At 41.3% G+C, this 17,632-nt stretch overlaps 1 protein-coding gene across 1 annotated transcript in view; it reads left to right on the top strand.

Annotated features, from left to right (window-relative positions):
- AQP4 (aquaporin 4) overlaps window positions 1-17,632 on the top strand; it is a 57,150-nt gene that overhangs the window by 18,377 nt on the left and 21,141 nt on the right. The window contains exons 2-3 of the mRNA XM_077492604.1: window positions 12,483-12,897; window positions 14,456-14,620. Of these exons, the coding sequence (XP_077348730.1) occupies window positions 12,483-12,897; window positions 14,456-14,620 (580 nt within the window). The remainder of the gene's footprint in view (window positions 1-12,482; window positions 12,898-14,455; window positions 14,621-17,632) is intronic.

Here is a 17,632-nt window from a genome sequence, read left to right as displayed (position 1 = left end):
ACAGCATCATGAAGGCCAAGGAACACACCAGACAGATCAGGGATAAAGTTTTGGATAAGTTTAAAGCAGGGTTAGGTTATAAAAAAGTATCCCAAGCATTGAACATCTCATGGAGCACTGTTCAATCCATCATCTGATAATGGAAAGACTATGGCACAACTGCAAACCTACCAAGACTTCAGGGACATGCAGGCAGGGGAGGAAGGTGTGGCTCTCATGAACATAAAAAAATTAAACGAGCCAGCTTTGAGGGTCGTAGCTTAGTGATCTGGGGTCACAGGTCGATGGGGTAGGTAGCTGAAGTCCTACCCCACCACTGGTCAAAATGTGGGGCTCCTATGACCTATGGTTCCGGAGATACCAGGCTCCTTGGGAAGCCTGTCGAAAGCTACATGCAGAGCAGCCAGTTTAAATACAAGCTGACACACTCTGTTTGCAGCAGACTGAGAGGATGAGCTCACAGTGCCTCTCCTCACTTCTTGTGAGAGTCACTGAGCTCAATGGACAGCTTGGAGGTTTGGACCAATGGTAAAGTAAAGTAAAAAACTGTTTCATGAATAAAAAATAAAAAACTGTAAAATTAGCCTGATTTGTTTATATAATGTGAAAGATGATGTTACGCCGAGTAAATAGATACCTAACATGTCATGCTTTAACATTGCACACACTTGTTTCAGTACTTAAAGCGGAGTTCTAACCATTTTTAGAACTTATCATCAAGAGCATTCTAGCAGCATATAGACTGCGTGCAATGGAATTTTTTGTCTGTCTCTGCCATCTGTGGATATGTCCGTCATATCTGGAGGCGCACTCTCCTGGGAGCTATGTGTCATAATTCCCAGGAGTCAGTGTGGGTGGCTGCCGCTCGTTATCGCGATATTCCAAAATCCGAAGTGACGCGATGACGCCAGTTAATGGTTGCCATCACAATGGGGCGGGCTCTTCCGACGATGCCACCCGCTGTGATGGAAATGTGATAAGTTTCCTGCACTGCAAGCGTCTCACACTGCACATGCCCGAGAACAGGTGGTGTATGCTGGACCTTTAGCTGCACCGTATCCTTGAAATAAATGCTTGTGGGCGTCACATGCCCACAATATGGAAATTTCATGCACGGCAGAATATAAGGTATTTTTTGATAAAATATGTGTATTAGAGCGGCAAATTTTCTTTAAAACATGTGTGACATTAATGTATGTTAGAATCCAAAGTTTGGGTTTTAAAAAAAAAATAAAAACATGTCGGTGGAACTCCGCTTTAAAAATCTCCATAGGCGATGCGGTAAACTTTTTTACAGGTTACATGTTGGAGTTACAGAGGAGGTCTAATGCTAGAATTATTGCTCTGGTGGCGTATGTAACGTGTGTGTTTCTGGCTCTGATACTAGCCAGTTCCTCACCAGCCTCTGACCTCACAGCATGTCCCTGCAAGACATGGCCATTCACCTAAACTGACAGGCCGGGCAAGGAGAGCATTAATCAGAGAAGCAGCCAAGAGGTCTGTGGTAACTCTAGAGTAGCTGCAGAGATCCACAGCTCAGGTGGGAGAATCTATCCACAAGACAACTGTCAGTCGTGCACTCCACAAATCTGGCCTTTGTGGAAGAGTGGCAAGAAGAAAGCCATTGTTGAAAGAAAGTCATAAGAAGTCCCATTTGCAGTTTGTGAGAAGCCATGTGGGGGACACAGCAAACATGTGGAAGAAGGTGCTCTGGTCAGATGAGCCCAAAATGTAACTTTTCGTTGGCAGCATCCATGTTGTGGGGATGCTTTTCTTCAGCGGGGACAGTGAAGCCGGTCAGAGTTGATAGGAAGATGGAAGGAGCCAAATATATCATAAATTGTTTCCATGAAACAGTTTGCCCTGTTTTTGCATCATTGTACTGCTCATCTCCTCCAGCCTCTTCAGCCACTTCCTTTCTACATGTACTTTCTGCTTGTCTCAGCATGGCCATTTGTAGTCATAACCAGGGGCACATATGACAGGATAACAAGATAGAGTCAAAACTGGGAGACAATTGTCACCTGATAAGTGTGTGAACAATGGTCTTCATGGCAGCACAATCTTCATGGCAGGATCACCAGATATTATTTGAATAAAAGCTGCATGTTAACAATGTTAGACAAAACTGGAAATGACGAGAACATTTGTATATGATATCTTGTCTTTAGATTTGAATATACTTTAATGCAGAACTTTACCCTAAAACCTTTTATATAGTGTATAAAGTGTATAGTATATAGTGTGTAATGTATAAATGTCTGCTCAGACTGCCCAGTGGTGAAATCCAGTGTTTTATTGTGTGCTTGTGCTATCTCATGATAGGTGCATTTTAACCAGCTATTACAAACCAATACCTTGCCCCCCAAAAAGACACCAGACTGATTTAAGTTGGAATTAGAGCAAGGCCACAGCTTTATTGAACTTACCAACTGTAACAATATTCAAAATACCACATAACAATGCCAGTTGCAGTTATACCGTGAGCATCCATAACAAAGCACAGATAGTCTAAAAAGAGACCAATCTCCACCATCAGTGCGAGACAGGCATTCAACTGATCCCAGAATTAAACTTGAGGGCATGGCCCATAAAGCAATATCCATCACTGACAAGGTAAAACACCCATAAAGCTGTGATGAAACTCACAACGGGCAAGTGGGTGGGCAACTCTTTTGACATCAGAATCTCCTTGCATAGTCTTTTCTAGAGTTCAAACTTCACCCAGTCACCTCATGCCTTAGTGGCCAATCCCATGAGAGCCACTTAACCTCCCTGTTTTGGTTAAAGTGGAGGGCCACCCTGAAAAAAAAATACATTAAAAATTAGAAAAAAATCAGAAAAAAAAAATGAAAACATTTTTTTTTTAACTTACCAGAAATGCCTGTTGCTAGGCACATCATCCTAATATGCCTCTTCCTCCTCCGCAGAGATCTTCTCTCCTCCGTGCTGCGTCTTCTGGGTAATGGGTCGTGTTGTGTTCTGGGAACTGTGTGTCCCAGAACACAGCGCGCCCCATTCACAAAGCGCTGCGCGACTCGCGCATGCGCAGTAGGAAACGGGCAGTGAAGCCACAAGGCTCCACTGCCTGTTTCCCTTAGCCAAAATGGTAGCGCCAGGACCCGAGACCGAGGGACGGGTCAGCCTCGGGCAGCCGACATTGCGGGCGCTCTGGACAGGTAAGTGTGCTTATTAAAAGTCAGCAGCTACAGTGTTTGCAGCTGCTGACTTTTAAAAAACATTTTTTTTAAACCGGCCCTCCACTTTAACACCCACGTAACTGCCAAGATCCAGCAATCAAGGCACCCTTTCCCTAGGAGGGAGTGGGGTTAAGGGGCCTTCATTCTTGGCACTGTGGAGAAGAACTATTACAGTTCCAGTAATGGCTGCACACCTAGATTCCTGGACTTGGGACTCTCAGTTTTACTTAGCATTCTCCAGAGATACAACTTAATTAAAACTGAACTATGTATGAGTGGGGTGTCCTGACTGAAGCACTGGGAGAATTAGGGAAAGCAGGTAGAGAAATAAGGTAGTGCATCCAATACAGTGCTGGCTTCAGCATTCAGTGGTTTCCAAATATTGGGGTTAGAAACCAGTGGTATATCTGAAACATTGCACTACACCATTTTGTGATGTGATCTTTCTTGATTAAAAAAATATTTGGATGAAATTGATGGTCCTTAGTGTGCTGGTGAATGTCTATTTTTTGCACAGATTCCAGTATCCAGCTGGAGGCCGCTACAGCACCAGGTACCTTAAGAGCCTATTTCAGGAACGTGTGCGATGGGAATATGGACTGTGAGAAACCAATGGGAAAGTTTTTGACCGATTATAGACAATAGGAGTAAAAAAAAAAAGTCTATCCAAATTTAATTGTAAATATAGACTGGCTGTTTTTTTGTTTAGTCTGTTTTTCTTTTTGTGTGTGTCTGGGGGGGGGGGGGGGGGGTATTTTACTATTACTTTGATGAAATTCTGCAAAATCAGCCATTTTTTTGGGGGGGATAAAAATCAGCCAAGCAAGGAAAACTAGCAAGTTTTGGTCATGCCTATTCTAACTTAACACTAACCTGAACTTAAAGGGTTAGTTCACCTTTACCAAAAACTGCCTGAACAGGAAAGGTGCAGCTGTAAACAAAATCAAACCATGTAGCTCTGACTAACATTGAATAATGCCCTTGCTATAGGTGTAGGCCATTTACGTACTTCATGAAGCTTGACTAGAATACTCCCAGGACATTGCTAGGATGTTATTAAATAAGGCCTCGTGGTTACTGCTCACCTCCTATCACTATCCTAGTGTTTCAAATGGCAAAAATAACAATGCATTTAGTGAATCAATAAAATGGGAAGCTACAAAAGCCATGGCACTTACTTACAGTGGTTGTAAACATCAGTAATGGAATCTGAGCAAAGCACATACTGTATATCGGTAGTGTTTGCTTGTCTCTCTCCAAAGCTCTTGGTGTCCTTTCTCTCTGGTGCTTCATTCCTCTGAGGGCAAGACATAAGATATGGCCTAGTGCTGAGCAAAGTGTAGAACACTGCTGCCCCTAGGAATTTCAAAAACATTTATAAACCTATGTAGGAAAACATACGTTTGTAAAGACAGATATCACAGAACAGTCCTAGTTGAAACATGAACTTCCGTGTTTGTAAGGTCTATAATCAATAGTTAAATAAATTGCAAAATGGGACTGGCCAGCATTCACAAAGTATTAGCAGTTTCCTAGGACAAATTTGAACCTTTGCAAATATTTATTAAATGTAAGGGATAATCTAACCAATGAAAATATATCAACAAATCAAATAACAAGTTAACCACTTCAGCCCCGGAAGGATTTACCCCCTTCCTGACAAGAGCACATTTTGCGATTTGGCACTGCGTTGCTTTAACTGACAATTGCGCGGTCATGCAATGTTGTACCTAAACAAAATTGACGTCCTTTTTTTCTCACAAACAGAGCTTTCTTTTGGTGGTATTAGATCACCTGCGTGGTTTTTATTTTTTTGCGCTGTAAACAAAAATAGCAACAATTTTGAAAAAAACACATTGTTTTTTACTTTTTGCTATAATAAATATCCCCAAAAAATATATAAATGTCTTTTTTTTCCCTCAGTTTAGGCCGATACATATTCTTCAACATATTTTGGATAGATTTATGTCATTTTTATTAATATTTTTTTTTTACTAGTAATGGCGGCGATCAGTGATTTTTATCGTGACTGCGACATTATGGCAGACACATTGGACAATTTTTACACATTTTTGGGACCATTAGCATTAATACAGCGATCAATGCTATAAAATTGTATTGATTACTGTAAAAATGTCACTGGCAGTGAAGGGGTTAACCACTAGGGGGCTAGGGAGGGGTTACGTGTGTCCTGGGGCGTGTTTCTAACTGTCTGGGGGATGGGCTAGCAGTGTCACGACACTGATCACTGCTTCCGATGACAGGGAGCAGACGATCGGTGTCCTGTCACTTGGCAGAATGGGGGAGATGCTGTGTTTACATCGGCATCTCCCCGTTCTTCAGCTCCGTGACATGATTGCGGGTATCCCCATGGACATCGAGTCCGCGGGTCCCGCGGTCACGGTCACGTTACTTTGCCCAGCCATGCCATTCTGCTGACGTATATATATGTGGCCCTGAGTGGTCTTGTTTTGAGGTGAGAGGCTGGGGGAAATAAAGGGGTGCACAGAGCACTGAAGTGTCCATTAGTGGTAGAGTGTCATAGCTTTGGTGGTTTTCTATATTTCGATCTCACTGCATGGAGATTGTTTGGAATTACACGGCTTCAGTTTACACTTTTTGAACTTCATGTTTATTCATCAAGATCACATATTGTGCTGTGCTATATGGACTTTTCTGCATACTTGTCTATGGACTCTTTTTTGAGGATTACACAGATATGATTATTGCATAGCTTTATCTTATATGAGTTGTTTATTGCACTTTATGAGATTTGCACTTTAACAATTGTTTATACAGTTATTGTAAGGTTTGCACACTGCACATGTATTGTATAGTTTATTTATTGCTTATTTTGCACATATTTATATTGATGCAATTTTTATTTATTTCATTAATTACTGGTAAATTGATTTTTCTTAGTCAGGTAGTGCCACATAATATTTTTATTATAATTCTTAGGCTGCTATATCAGCCTTGATGGTATCCGAGAGACCATGAGAAAAAGCAGCCACGTGGGCCTCATTGTTCCATGCAAGCTCTGCTGCCAGAGTATGGAATTCAATGGCGTAGTCAGCAACAGTTCTTGTACTCTGTTCGATGGACATGAGGCACTTGGCAGCTGAAGCAGAGCGTGCGGGAACGTCAAATACCCTTTTAAACAAAGCCACAAACTCAGTGTCTGCGTCTCCCATTGTCTGGTTTTCACAGGCCAAGGCTCACTCAGAAAGCAAAGATATCATGAAATCTACTTTGCCTCTGTCCGTGGGAAATGCCTGGGACAGCATCTCAAAGTATATCTCAACCTGGTTGAGAAACCCTCTACATTGGACTGGATCCCCCCAAAATCGCTGAGGAAGTGGAGCGGAACCAGACATTCCTCTTATAGAGGTAATACTCGTGGGGGGGTGCCTGCACAGAGACTGTAGCAGCAGCAGGGTTGGCCTGCAACATAGGTTGTATCGGAGCAGCCATGTTTGTAATGCTATGGCGAACTGATCCATGCGGTGATCCAGTTCATCCAATCTGGAAAAAATATTACCAACAAGTGGATTGACTGCATCTTCTGAATTCATGTCCTTTGCCTACTGTCAGAAACCATGAAATCAGGCTGAGACAGAAGTACAGTTAACTCACACTTGTTTAATAATAAAAGTAAAAAGGACAAACATAGTCAAAAAAGTTCAAGTCATAGTCAAAGTTCAGTAATTGAAATGGATAGCCAAGCCAGAATTCAGGGATCAATGTAGTGGAACAGGAGCCAGAAGGGATGTCAGCAGAGCAAGTCTTGAACAGGATCACAGGAAAACATTTCTGTGATGTGTACCAAGGCGAAGGCAGCGTTCCTCTGGACTGGATGGCTTAAGTAGGCAGGACTGATGAGTAGAATATCATCAACAGCCGAATAACTGTGGAGAGAGATGGGAGCTGACAATTAGCCGACAGCTGAGCGGCCAGCTCAGAGAAGGAAGGACTGAACCCATACCTGACAACAACACAATCTCCTGCACTCGGGAGCTTAGTCAATGAGTAAGTGGTGTAGCCAACCCTTTGGGTAGAATATGGAATGTCAACGGTCTTGCTGCCCTCCTCAGAACAATGGGTATCCTTAAAACTAGACTATATAGAAAGAAAAGGAGGGTGCACCGACCTTGTGCATTATCAAAGATAAAATTTATTTAAAATTGTCTCTATGTCTCCAGACACCTGCAAACGGGACCAGATGTTCGGAGGAAACAGATGGCATCGCAGACGGCTTACGCATTACGAGGGAGTACCCTCTTCATCAGAGCCACAGCAATAGTAACTACTATTGCTGTGGCTCTGATGAAGAGGGTACTCCATCGTAACTCATATGCAATCTGGCTCCTCCTAACATCCGGACCAGGTTGCAGGTGTCTAGAGACACGGTTCTGAATTGCTGGAGCACTGATAAGCCTTTTTTAAATGCTTGTTTGTGATTATTATGCTTGTCGTTAAAATTTTAAATATATTTTATCTTTGGTAATGCACAAGGTCAGTGCTCCCTCCTTTTCTTTCTATATATGGTACAAGTGGTGTAACAGAGTTTACAACCACTTTAATGCGGTCTTTACGTTTTCTCTAATGAAGGCTTCAGCATTCATACCTGGTGGACCTGTCCAGTAGTCCAACGCTGTTGGCAGCAAATGTACCATATCCCACAGCTCTTTTTTCCCTGTTGCTCTTGCTAAACCTATGCAAAGCTTTTCTCAATCGAAAACCTGAGGGGATCTCTAACTCTCAATTCACTCTCATTACCCACGGCCTCACCGCTGCAAAACAAGTTATAGGAAAGGCAACATATCGCCATGTTTGAGTTTAAATCCCAATTCCACTGGACCAGGAATAATGAAGAACTGACAGCTTGGCTTCAGTGCACTATGGCCACATTCTGGGACTCTTGGTCCTCTACCTATCTTCAATGGGACTTTGATTGCTGTCTCCTGTTACCGTAGGCCCAGGAACTTTGGACCTCGGGGCCCTCCAACTGATTCTTCCCCCTCCCTCCACCTCTTTTCCCTTCTCCCTCCTTCTTCCTTCCTCCCCTCTGTTCTAATTATCTCTTTTTAATTTCTTTGCTCTAAGTGCCTCCTGCACTGATCAGCTGCACATTCTATTTTTGTTTTGTTGATCCACATGTGTTTCCCATTAGTGGAATGTAATGTTGAACTATGTGCTACACAGTACGTTCTATTTTAACTGACTCAACATATGTTTTATGTATGTCCCTATCCAATATACTGTATGTACAATTATTTTTTTGGTGAAGCACTGTATGTACCTCCTTTTGCTTTGTTCTTGATAGTTAATAAGAATATGGAACACAATGAATATATGAACATATGAAGCACACAAACATATTTTTTAAGCATTCCACCAGTCGATTCAGTCCTTGATAAAAAATAAAAAAATCAGGTGTGGCAGCCAAAACTACATAAAAAAAGTTTTTGTTTCCAAATGAAATGAATTTGATTGAGATTCTGCTACTGTTTTTTTGCAGAGCTAAATGTTAAAGGTAAAAAAATCAGTTACACACCATGATAGTAGGGGGTCTTTTGCTCCATGGTAGATGCATTTTTAGGATGTGAACTATATTTAAGGGCCGGGTAGCCCAGTTTTATTAAATGAACTTAATGCAAAGTTTGTAAACATGGATTTCCCATTCAGGAGTCTTCTAGCCCACCTGGCAATGTTTCAGCAGCTCTGCCTCTGTTACCATTGGTCTTCCTGACCACAGACTCCCTTAGCCTTACTTGCAGCACCTTACTGCTCAAGCTCCACTTGGCTTCTTTACAGGGTTTTCCGAGCACCTCAAGTTTGCTCCCTCCAGAGACTTCTGGATTCCCTCCAGCCCCCTGGACCCACTAGCCGCCTCAGTTTTCTCAGCCTCCCAGACCAGCTTAGCTGTCCCAACCCTCCCAGTCCTTGGGAAAGGAATCCTCCTCTAAGGGTTGCAGTCTCCAACAGGAACTCCCAGCCCTCCTGAAAGGGCTCTGTCTCCACATGGCAACAACTGCTCTGAGCTATGCTAAGATCTGGCTTATAACAAGTGTGCAAACATGGAAACACACACAATCTGCAGAATTTCAGGAAAACCTGGGCACAGGCCTTAAGGGTTTTTCCCAAAAAATACTCTTTGTAAACTTTAAGCTCCTGGACCTATCCAGAACTACCAAATCCAGAGAAAACTTAAGACACAGGTTTCTCTGCTCACAAAAAATTGCTAGCACCTCTCAAATTTACTCTTTGAGAGTCCTGTGTCCTTTTTAAAACCGTATACATAGTGGCAGGGACTTTTACTGTAACAACACTTAAAATATATAATGCCAGAATACAGTGTTGCTAAGGCAGGAAGCATGAGCTTCCACACAAAAAACAAAAGTCCTTCTACACAGTATGCTGGCAGGGGACATGCTTGTCTGCTCAGGCTGTGGCTGCTTTCTAAAGAAACCAAACTGTAATATATTTTGTTTTAATGCCTAAGGGATGCATCTGGCAGTTTTAAATTGAAAGTTCATTTGGGCGTAAAAAAAAAAATTGTGTTACAAGGGATAAAAGATAAGAGAAATAAAAGCTAAAAGTTACATAATGAGGTACACATGTGTCAAAAATTCCTTGGCATTCCTTGGCATCCCATTCAAAATGAGTGTTGCCCACCTCAGGGACTGGTGAAGTAAATTTGCTTTGTCTGATATTTATTCTGATATTTATTCTGATACTGAAACCCTCCCTGGAAAATGTTTCCTAATGTGATAAGTATACAGTATTCCTTTATTATTTCATTATTTTTCTTGATCACGGGGTCACATTAAAGTGTATCTCCACTTTTTTTACTATTTTTTTTATATTATTAGAAATAGTATCTATCTATGTTCCTGTGGTTTGGGAATGGGAGCATTAAAGATAATGATCTTCAAACTTTCTTTCTACCGTTTCTCTTCTTTGGTTTCTGCTATGGCAAGCAGCTAATTAGGTTATTGATATCTCCAGCTTCTGTATGCTAGGGAATGCATATGCTCTGGCTGCGTAATGTAATAAAAAGTGGAGGGCGCTAGAAGAATATAGGTAATTATAGAATAAATTATAGAATAAATGTCAAGTAGGTTAGAGATATAAAGTTCACTGCAGTTCAAGGTAGCAATTTCTAACTCCTCCTTTTGAACATGCTAGTTGCCTGTCTGCTCTGCTGATCAGTGGTTTCAGAACCACTTACCTGAAAAAAAGTCCAGGCCAGCAGTTCTTATGTCACCCAGATTTTACTGACTTGATAATTGTTTTTGGTCAGTGGCTCACAAATATTGATGTCAGGGACTTCCAGAATATTAGCAAAAGGTTGGTGAGCAATGACAACCTCAATAGTTCAATCAGCACAGGTTCCACTTTCCATAAGATACTGCAAAATCTTTTTTGACTTGACCAGACCTTAACATACTTATTTTATGATAAACTTATAACATATTATATTTAGCTTTAATTTTTTATTTATTTTTGGAGCCATAGATTATTATATTTATGCTGGAGTGATAAGGGACAGATTGCTAAACTATTCAGATGGCAAACTGCGTATTAGCACATTAACATTGGTAAACAGCTATTTATTTATTAACATTCACAGATTTATTCATTAAAGCTTTAAAAACAGTCTGGAATAGTTCCATTTTGATTCACACTCTGGTCTAATATTGAGTTTTGCAGTATCTGAAGTATTAATCAAAGTGCTGCCAGTACAAACATAATGTTGATATGTGTCCAAGATAAAAAACAAAAAAACAAAAAACAAACACAAATTCATCTATATTTAACCAGAACTTGGAAATGAATCAGTAGTTCTGTACATATTTCATGCCTGTGTGTTTTATTGTAATACATTTTCCATGGTGCCCCCAAACTGAATTCCCCTGGTATCACTGCCCACAGCATTTTAAAAGGAGTGAATTTGCCTTCCAACTATACAACTTTACTTTCTTGGCTTAGTGTTGTGTTCCATCCATTAGAGTAAAATGTTCTTGTAAAAGGCTACAACATTCAAAATTCTACATTCATTATGTGGGGCTCATAAGATATTCCTTCAGATTTAAAGAAAACCTGTGATTGAAAATATGTGGGGATTGCTAGGGCTGATATCTCCTTCTGAAAATATCAGTTGCTTGCTTGGCAATCCTGCTGACCCTCTAATTTTAGTACTACCTGAGATACTCTCCTGGAAAAAAATAACACATATCTTTTATTTTATTTTCCACAGCCAGTGGATAGGTACTATTAAGCTATCTGCCTGTATACAAAGGGTCTTAAAGTTTTGTTCCAGCCTTTCACAACAAACAATACCACCACCTGCTTATAATTAATCACTGCAGAAATAAAGTTAAAATCCCTTTTGACTCACCTTAATCCATGGTCAGATAACACTCCAGGTCCTGACTGTGATATCTTCTAGACTGCAGCGGAGGAAGGTTCTTATTTGGTTGCTCACATCTCTGCCTGAATGATACATACACATCCTATTAGCTGTATATTGGCAAGGTCCTCTATGCCCTTGTACACACGGTCGGAGAATCTGTCAGAATGAGTCTTATCGGACCGTGTCGTCAGATAATCCGACTGTGTGTGGTATGCATCGGACTGATTCCGTCCGAATCTCCGTCCGACCCAATTTTCCAACATGTTGGAAATATTTCCCGACCAACTGGGCCGGTCGGACGTAACCCGATCATGTGTAGAGAATTTTGATCAGACCAAGTGCCACGCATGCTCAGATCAAATTCCTACATCAAAGCTATTGGCTACTAGCCTGAATCTAGTCCCATCGTAACGAAATTACGTCATCAAGTTCTGAAAGATCGGATTTTTCGACAACTTAGTCCGACCGTGTGTATGCAACAGTTTCGGACACAATCCGTCAGACTAAATCTGACGGACAAAATCCGACGGATTTAGTTGTGGAAATCTCCGGACGTGTGTACAGGGGCTTAGGCTCCAAAAGTCTGCAACAGCATGATGATCTCACAACAATGGGACCAATCTGCATTGGGCACAGACTGCAGCGCTAGATCTTTGGTCTCCACCACTGTAGTAGATCGCCAGAGTCAAATAAGATTTTTTTAAAACTGCTTTGTGGGGCTTGTGTAATGGTAGGAGAAAGGAGGAGGCATGGCAAGGATTGAGGCACTTTTGCATTTTCCCAGAGGTGGGCTTTAAATGTAAGTGTTTGTGTGTTATATTGTATAATTGGTAAATAACTACTTTCTTATTCACTTCCTTTAGCAAGTGTGGACGTTTTTGCACGTGCAATCCAATCATGGTGGCCTGTAAAGGAGTGTGGACCCAACCCTTTTGGAAGGCAGTCACTGGTGAATTTTTGGCTATGCTCATATTTGTTCTTCTAAGCCTTGGTTCAACCATTAATTGGAGTAAAAAAGAAAACCCTCAACCTGCAGATCTGGTCCTTATTTCACTTTGCTTTGGACTAAGCATTGCAACCCTAGTGCAATGTTTTGGACACATAAGCGGAGGGCACATTAACCCTGCTGTTACAATTGCAATGGTTTGTATGAGGAAGATCAGCCTTGCGAAGTCAGCCTTTTATATCGTTGCACAGTGCCTGGGTGCCATTGCGGGAGCTGGAATCCTCTATGTAGTCACTCCATCTGATGTTGCTGGAGGATTAGGAGTTACTGAGGTAATCACCAATTCTAATCTATTATTTAATCTAACAGAGAAGCCTTTATTTTTGTTTAATATTTTGTGATGCAAGCACTTGTAGAACTGCATCATGCCCCCAACCCCAACTCTTCAAAACCAATAATTTAGATTTAAGCCTTAATTATTTAACTCATTTGCATGCAGTCCTTCCTAATAATCTAATAACCAATCAGTGATGTGCCGCCTGGAGATCCATTAGATCACTTGTACAGTGAATCCTTTTAAAAGTGTGTTACCGTATCTAAAGAAAAGGTCTACTTTGCCAACAAAATGATGATCGCATACTGCCAAAAACTGAAATGCTGTTTCCTCGCTGTATGGCCAGCAAGGGGCATTCCACACAAGATTTGAACAGAGAATTCCTACAGAAATGACATATTGGTTTTGTGGCTGGCTCACTGCTTTTCCTAGAAGCCAGCACACAGCTGGAAGCCAAATTAGTGGCAACTCGTGCAATAGGATTTTAACAGTTAAAGGAATGCAGATGGTGCTCTCTTTTTGATTACAACAGTGGGATTTCTTAGGTCTTAATAATGAAGGAAAACCTTCCCACTCTCTCACTTTGAGAGTTTCAAGAAAGGGCCCTGTAAGGAGTGTGCAATAAAGTAAAATTTGCAAAATGGTAGCAACAGGAAATTGGGATTATGGCGGTGCTCAAAATAAAGAAATATATATGAATAATACAATTTAAGGTTTTATTACATAAAACATCAACATAAAGGACCTCTCAAAAACCACGACAAATGTCTTTTTTGTGTATAGCTTTCTTTATATACATTGTTGTACATGATGAGAAATCATTTATGATTGATTACTATCATTATCTCTATTGTTACTAGAGCTGTGTGGATATTGGTGGTCAATAAATTATTCCCTGAAGAAGCCAATGTTGGCGAAACATGTTGGGATATAACATCTACTACTGACAACTTCTGTTATATGGACATCAGTGACCTGTAAAAATATTTTTCAATATGCTCTGTCAATCATTTTATTGAACCCTTCCTTTATGTTGATGTTTTATGCAAGATAATCTTACATTTTATTATTCATATATATTTCTTTATTTTGAGCACCGCCATAATGGCAATTTCCTCTTGCTACCATTTTCCAATTAACAGGGATGAGTTGACCGATATTCAAGGGTCAGTAAATCTACTCTCCCAGATAAAATGTGCAATAGAGTTTCACTTTAAGCTTAGACAGGAAGTAGACAGCACGAGGGCTAATGTTTTCGATTAGAAGGAGGCAAATTGTTGTCTATGTTGACTATTATTGACTCCCACAATTCCTTTTTGAGGTCTCCCTGTTGACACCCTTTGGAGGACCAGATCAAGGACAGAATCGTACTTGTTGTTATAGCATAAAGTGTCTCTGGGCTTGATACCATTTTATACAGTATATTAACATTATGTAAGAATAAAATGATAACTAAAAATAATAAAAGGAAAAACATTATATTTTACATTTTATACTGTTTCATTTAAATATAGGCCCTCTTGCTTTAGTAATTTTTGTATTTAATACATTCATAGGTGAATGAAAAGCTTTCTCCTGGTCACGGTCTCCTGGTTGAGTTGATAATTACTTTCCAGTTGCTTTTTACCATTTGTGCAAGTTGTGATTCAAAGCGCAATGACATCACTGGATCAGTAGCACTAGCAATTGGATTTTCTGTGGCAATAGGTCATCTGTTTGCTGTAAGTATAACAACCATTGTGGATATATTATGAGAACTTATTTAATGAGTTGACACTATTGTGGGTTAATTATTATAGGAAATATGTTTTAGGGCCCATTCACACCTATTCATTGTGAAAACAGATGGGTTACCACAGCACATGGCTATGTGATATAGTGCACCACAATGCACTAAGGGCTGGTTTACACTGTTCTGACATGGAAGTCGGATGACTTCCGATCTGACTTTGCCCTACCACTTCATGTCCGACTTCTGTGCAACTTCAATGGACAGGATCTGACCATACCAGGCTCTTTGAGCCCCACACCGTTTATTTTTTATTTTGACATGGAGTCCTCCCTTATGACCATACCAGACCCCTCAGATCTGGTATGGATTTTAAGGAGAACCCCCATGCCAAAATGTTAAAAAAATGGCATGGGGTCCCCCAAATTCCATACCAGACCCTTATCCGAGCATGCAGCCCAGCAGTTCAGGAAAAGGGGGGGCGAGCAAGTTCCCCACTGCCTGCTTGACAATACCAGGCCACATGCCCTCAACATGTTGGGGGTGAATGCTTAGGGGCAGGGAGAGTTCTGCTCCCCCCACCCCAAAGAACCTTGTCCCTATGTTGATGGGCATAAGGGCCTCTTCCCGACAAACCCTGGGTGGTGGTTGGGGGGGTTTGCGGGCAGGAGGCTTGCCAGAATCCAGAACACCTCTTTAACAAGGAAGCCCCCAGATCCCGCCCCCCCCCCCCATGTGAATGAGTATAGTGTACATTGTACCCCTACGCATTCACACAAAAAAGTGTCAAAAATAAATAAAAACAGTACACAGGTTTTTGACAAAGTCCTTTATTAGAAATTAAGAATGTCCCCCGTCGTAGGGCCAACTTGTCTTCTTTCTCTGATGATGTCTTCTCCCTCAGGTTGTTCTCCCTCCGCTGCTGATGTCTTCTTCTTCTGGTTCTTCTCCCTCCGCTTCTTCTGCTGGTTCTTGATCTTGCAGTTGTGCCAGCTTTATTCTCTGCTGGATCTTATATATACATGGTCAGTGATTTCATAAGCGGACAAGATCTCCGGATGATGTCACAGGATGCCCATGCTCTATGTCTATATAAGACCTGAGAGGAAACAGAGCTGGCACAACTGTGGGAACTAGCAACGGTAGAAGAACCAGCACTTGATCTCTCCCCCACTTTCCTGACCTACCGGGCTGCATGCTCAGATAAGGGTCTGGTATGGATTTTGGGGGGGGGGGGGGCTCCACGCATTTATTTTATTTTGGCTTGGGGGCTACCTTTAAAATCCATACCAGATCCATAGGGTCTGGTATGGTCTTGGAGGGGACCCCACACCGTTTTTTTTTTTCATTTCGGCATGGGGTTCGCATTCAAGATCACCAGAGCACAAGTTGCATGCCACAAGTTGGATCAATTAAGACAATGATCCAACTTGGATGTGAATTCAAATCAATGGGCTGAAATTGTGCCCAAGTCGGACCAAAAGTCGGACTGACTTTTGTTGAACCAGTTAAGATGGCTATCATAGGGAATCATTGATTCCAAAGTCAAAGCATATATTACACCAGTGTGAACTGGGCCTAAAGTACTTGTATTTCTTTGTACCACAACTCAAGATAAGAAATTAGCAAGTGTTGTGATGTGCTACATTGGAAAAATTGGTGTGTATATAATTTCTGGTCTATTGTGGTGTGCTAGCAAACCATTCAAATATATACAGTGCCTTGCAAAAGTATTCACCCCCCTTGGCATTTTTAGTGTTTTGTTGCCTCACAACCTGAGATTAACATGGATTGTTTGAGGATTTGCATCATTTAATTTACAGAACATGCCCACAACTTTGAAGATGTTTTTTTTTATTGTGAAGCAAACAACAAATAGGACAAAATAGCAGAAAAAGTCAATGTGCATAACTATTCACCCCCCGAAAGTGAATACTTTGTAGCGCTACCTTTTGCAGCTATCACAGCTCCAAGTTGCTTTGAATAAGTCTCTATGAGCTTGCTGCATCTTACCACTGGGATTTTTGCCCATTCTTCCTTGCAAAACTGTTCCAGCTCCTTCAAGTTGGATGGTTTGTGCTAGTGAACAGCAATCTTTAAGTCTGACCACAGATTTCTTATTGGATTGAGGTCTGGGCTTTGACTAGGCCATTCCAACACATTTACATGTTTCACCTTAAACCACTGAAGTGTTGCTATAGCAGTGTGTTTGGGGTCATTGTCCTGCTAGCAGGTGAACCTCTGTCCTAGCCTCGAATCGCACACAGAGTAGTACAGGTTTTGCTCTAGAATATCTCTGTAATTTGCACCATCCATCTTTCCCTCAACTCTGACCAGTTTCCCAGTCACGACTGCTGAAAAACATCCCCACAGCATGATGCTGCCATCACCATGTTTCACTGTGGGAATAGTGTTCTTTGGGTGATGTGATGTGTTGGGTTTGTGCCAGACATACATTTTCTTTGATGGCCAAAAAGTTACATTTTAGTCTCATCAGACCAGAGCACCTTCCTCCATACATTTTGGGAGTCTCCCACAATGCTTTTTCGCAAACTCAAAACATGCCATTTTGATTTTTTGCTGAAAGTAATGGATTTCTTCTGGCCACTATGCCATAAAGCCCAACTCTATGGAGCGTACAACTTATTGTCATCCTATGTACAGATACTCCAGTCTCTGTTGTGGAACTCTGCAGCTCCTCCAGGGTTACCTTAGGTCTCTGTGCTGCCTCTCTCATAAATCCCCTCCTTGCCCGGTCCGTGAGTTTTGGTTTGTGGCCGTCACTTGGCAGGTTTGCTGTTTGCAATGTTCTTTCCATTTGGCTATGAAAGATTTGATGGTGCTCCTAGGGATCATCAAAAGATTTGGATATTTTTTTATAACCTAACCCTGCCTTGTACTTTTCAACAACATTGTCCCTTACTTGTTCCTTGGTCTTCATGGAAGTGTTTGGTTAGAGGTGCCTCATACTTGGGGCCTTTCAAAAAGGTGTGTATATGTAATG

Source organism: Lithobates pipiens, unplaced genomic scaffold, assembly GCF_037356315.1.
Source record: "Lithobates pipiens isolate NorthernLeopardFrog02 unplaced genomic scaffold, aLitPip1_a1.2 Scaffold_19, whole genome shotgun sequence".
Taxonomy (NCBI): Eukaryota; Metazoa; Chordata; class Amphibia; order Anura; family Ranidae; genus Lithobates; species Lithobates pipiens.
Note: the sequence above shows the minus strand (reverse complement) of the source record. Positions and strands in the feature narration are given on the sequence as shown.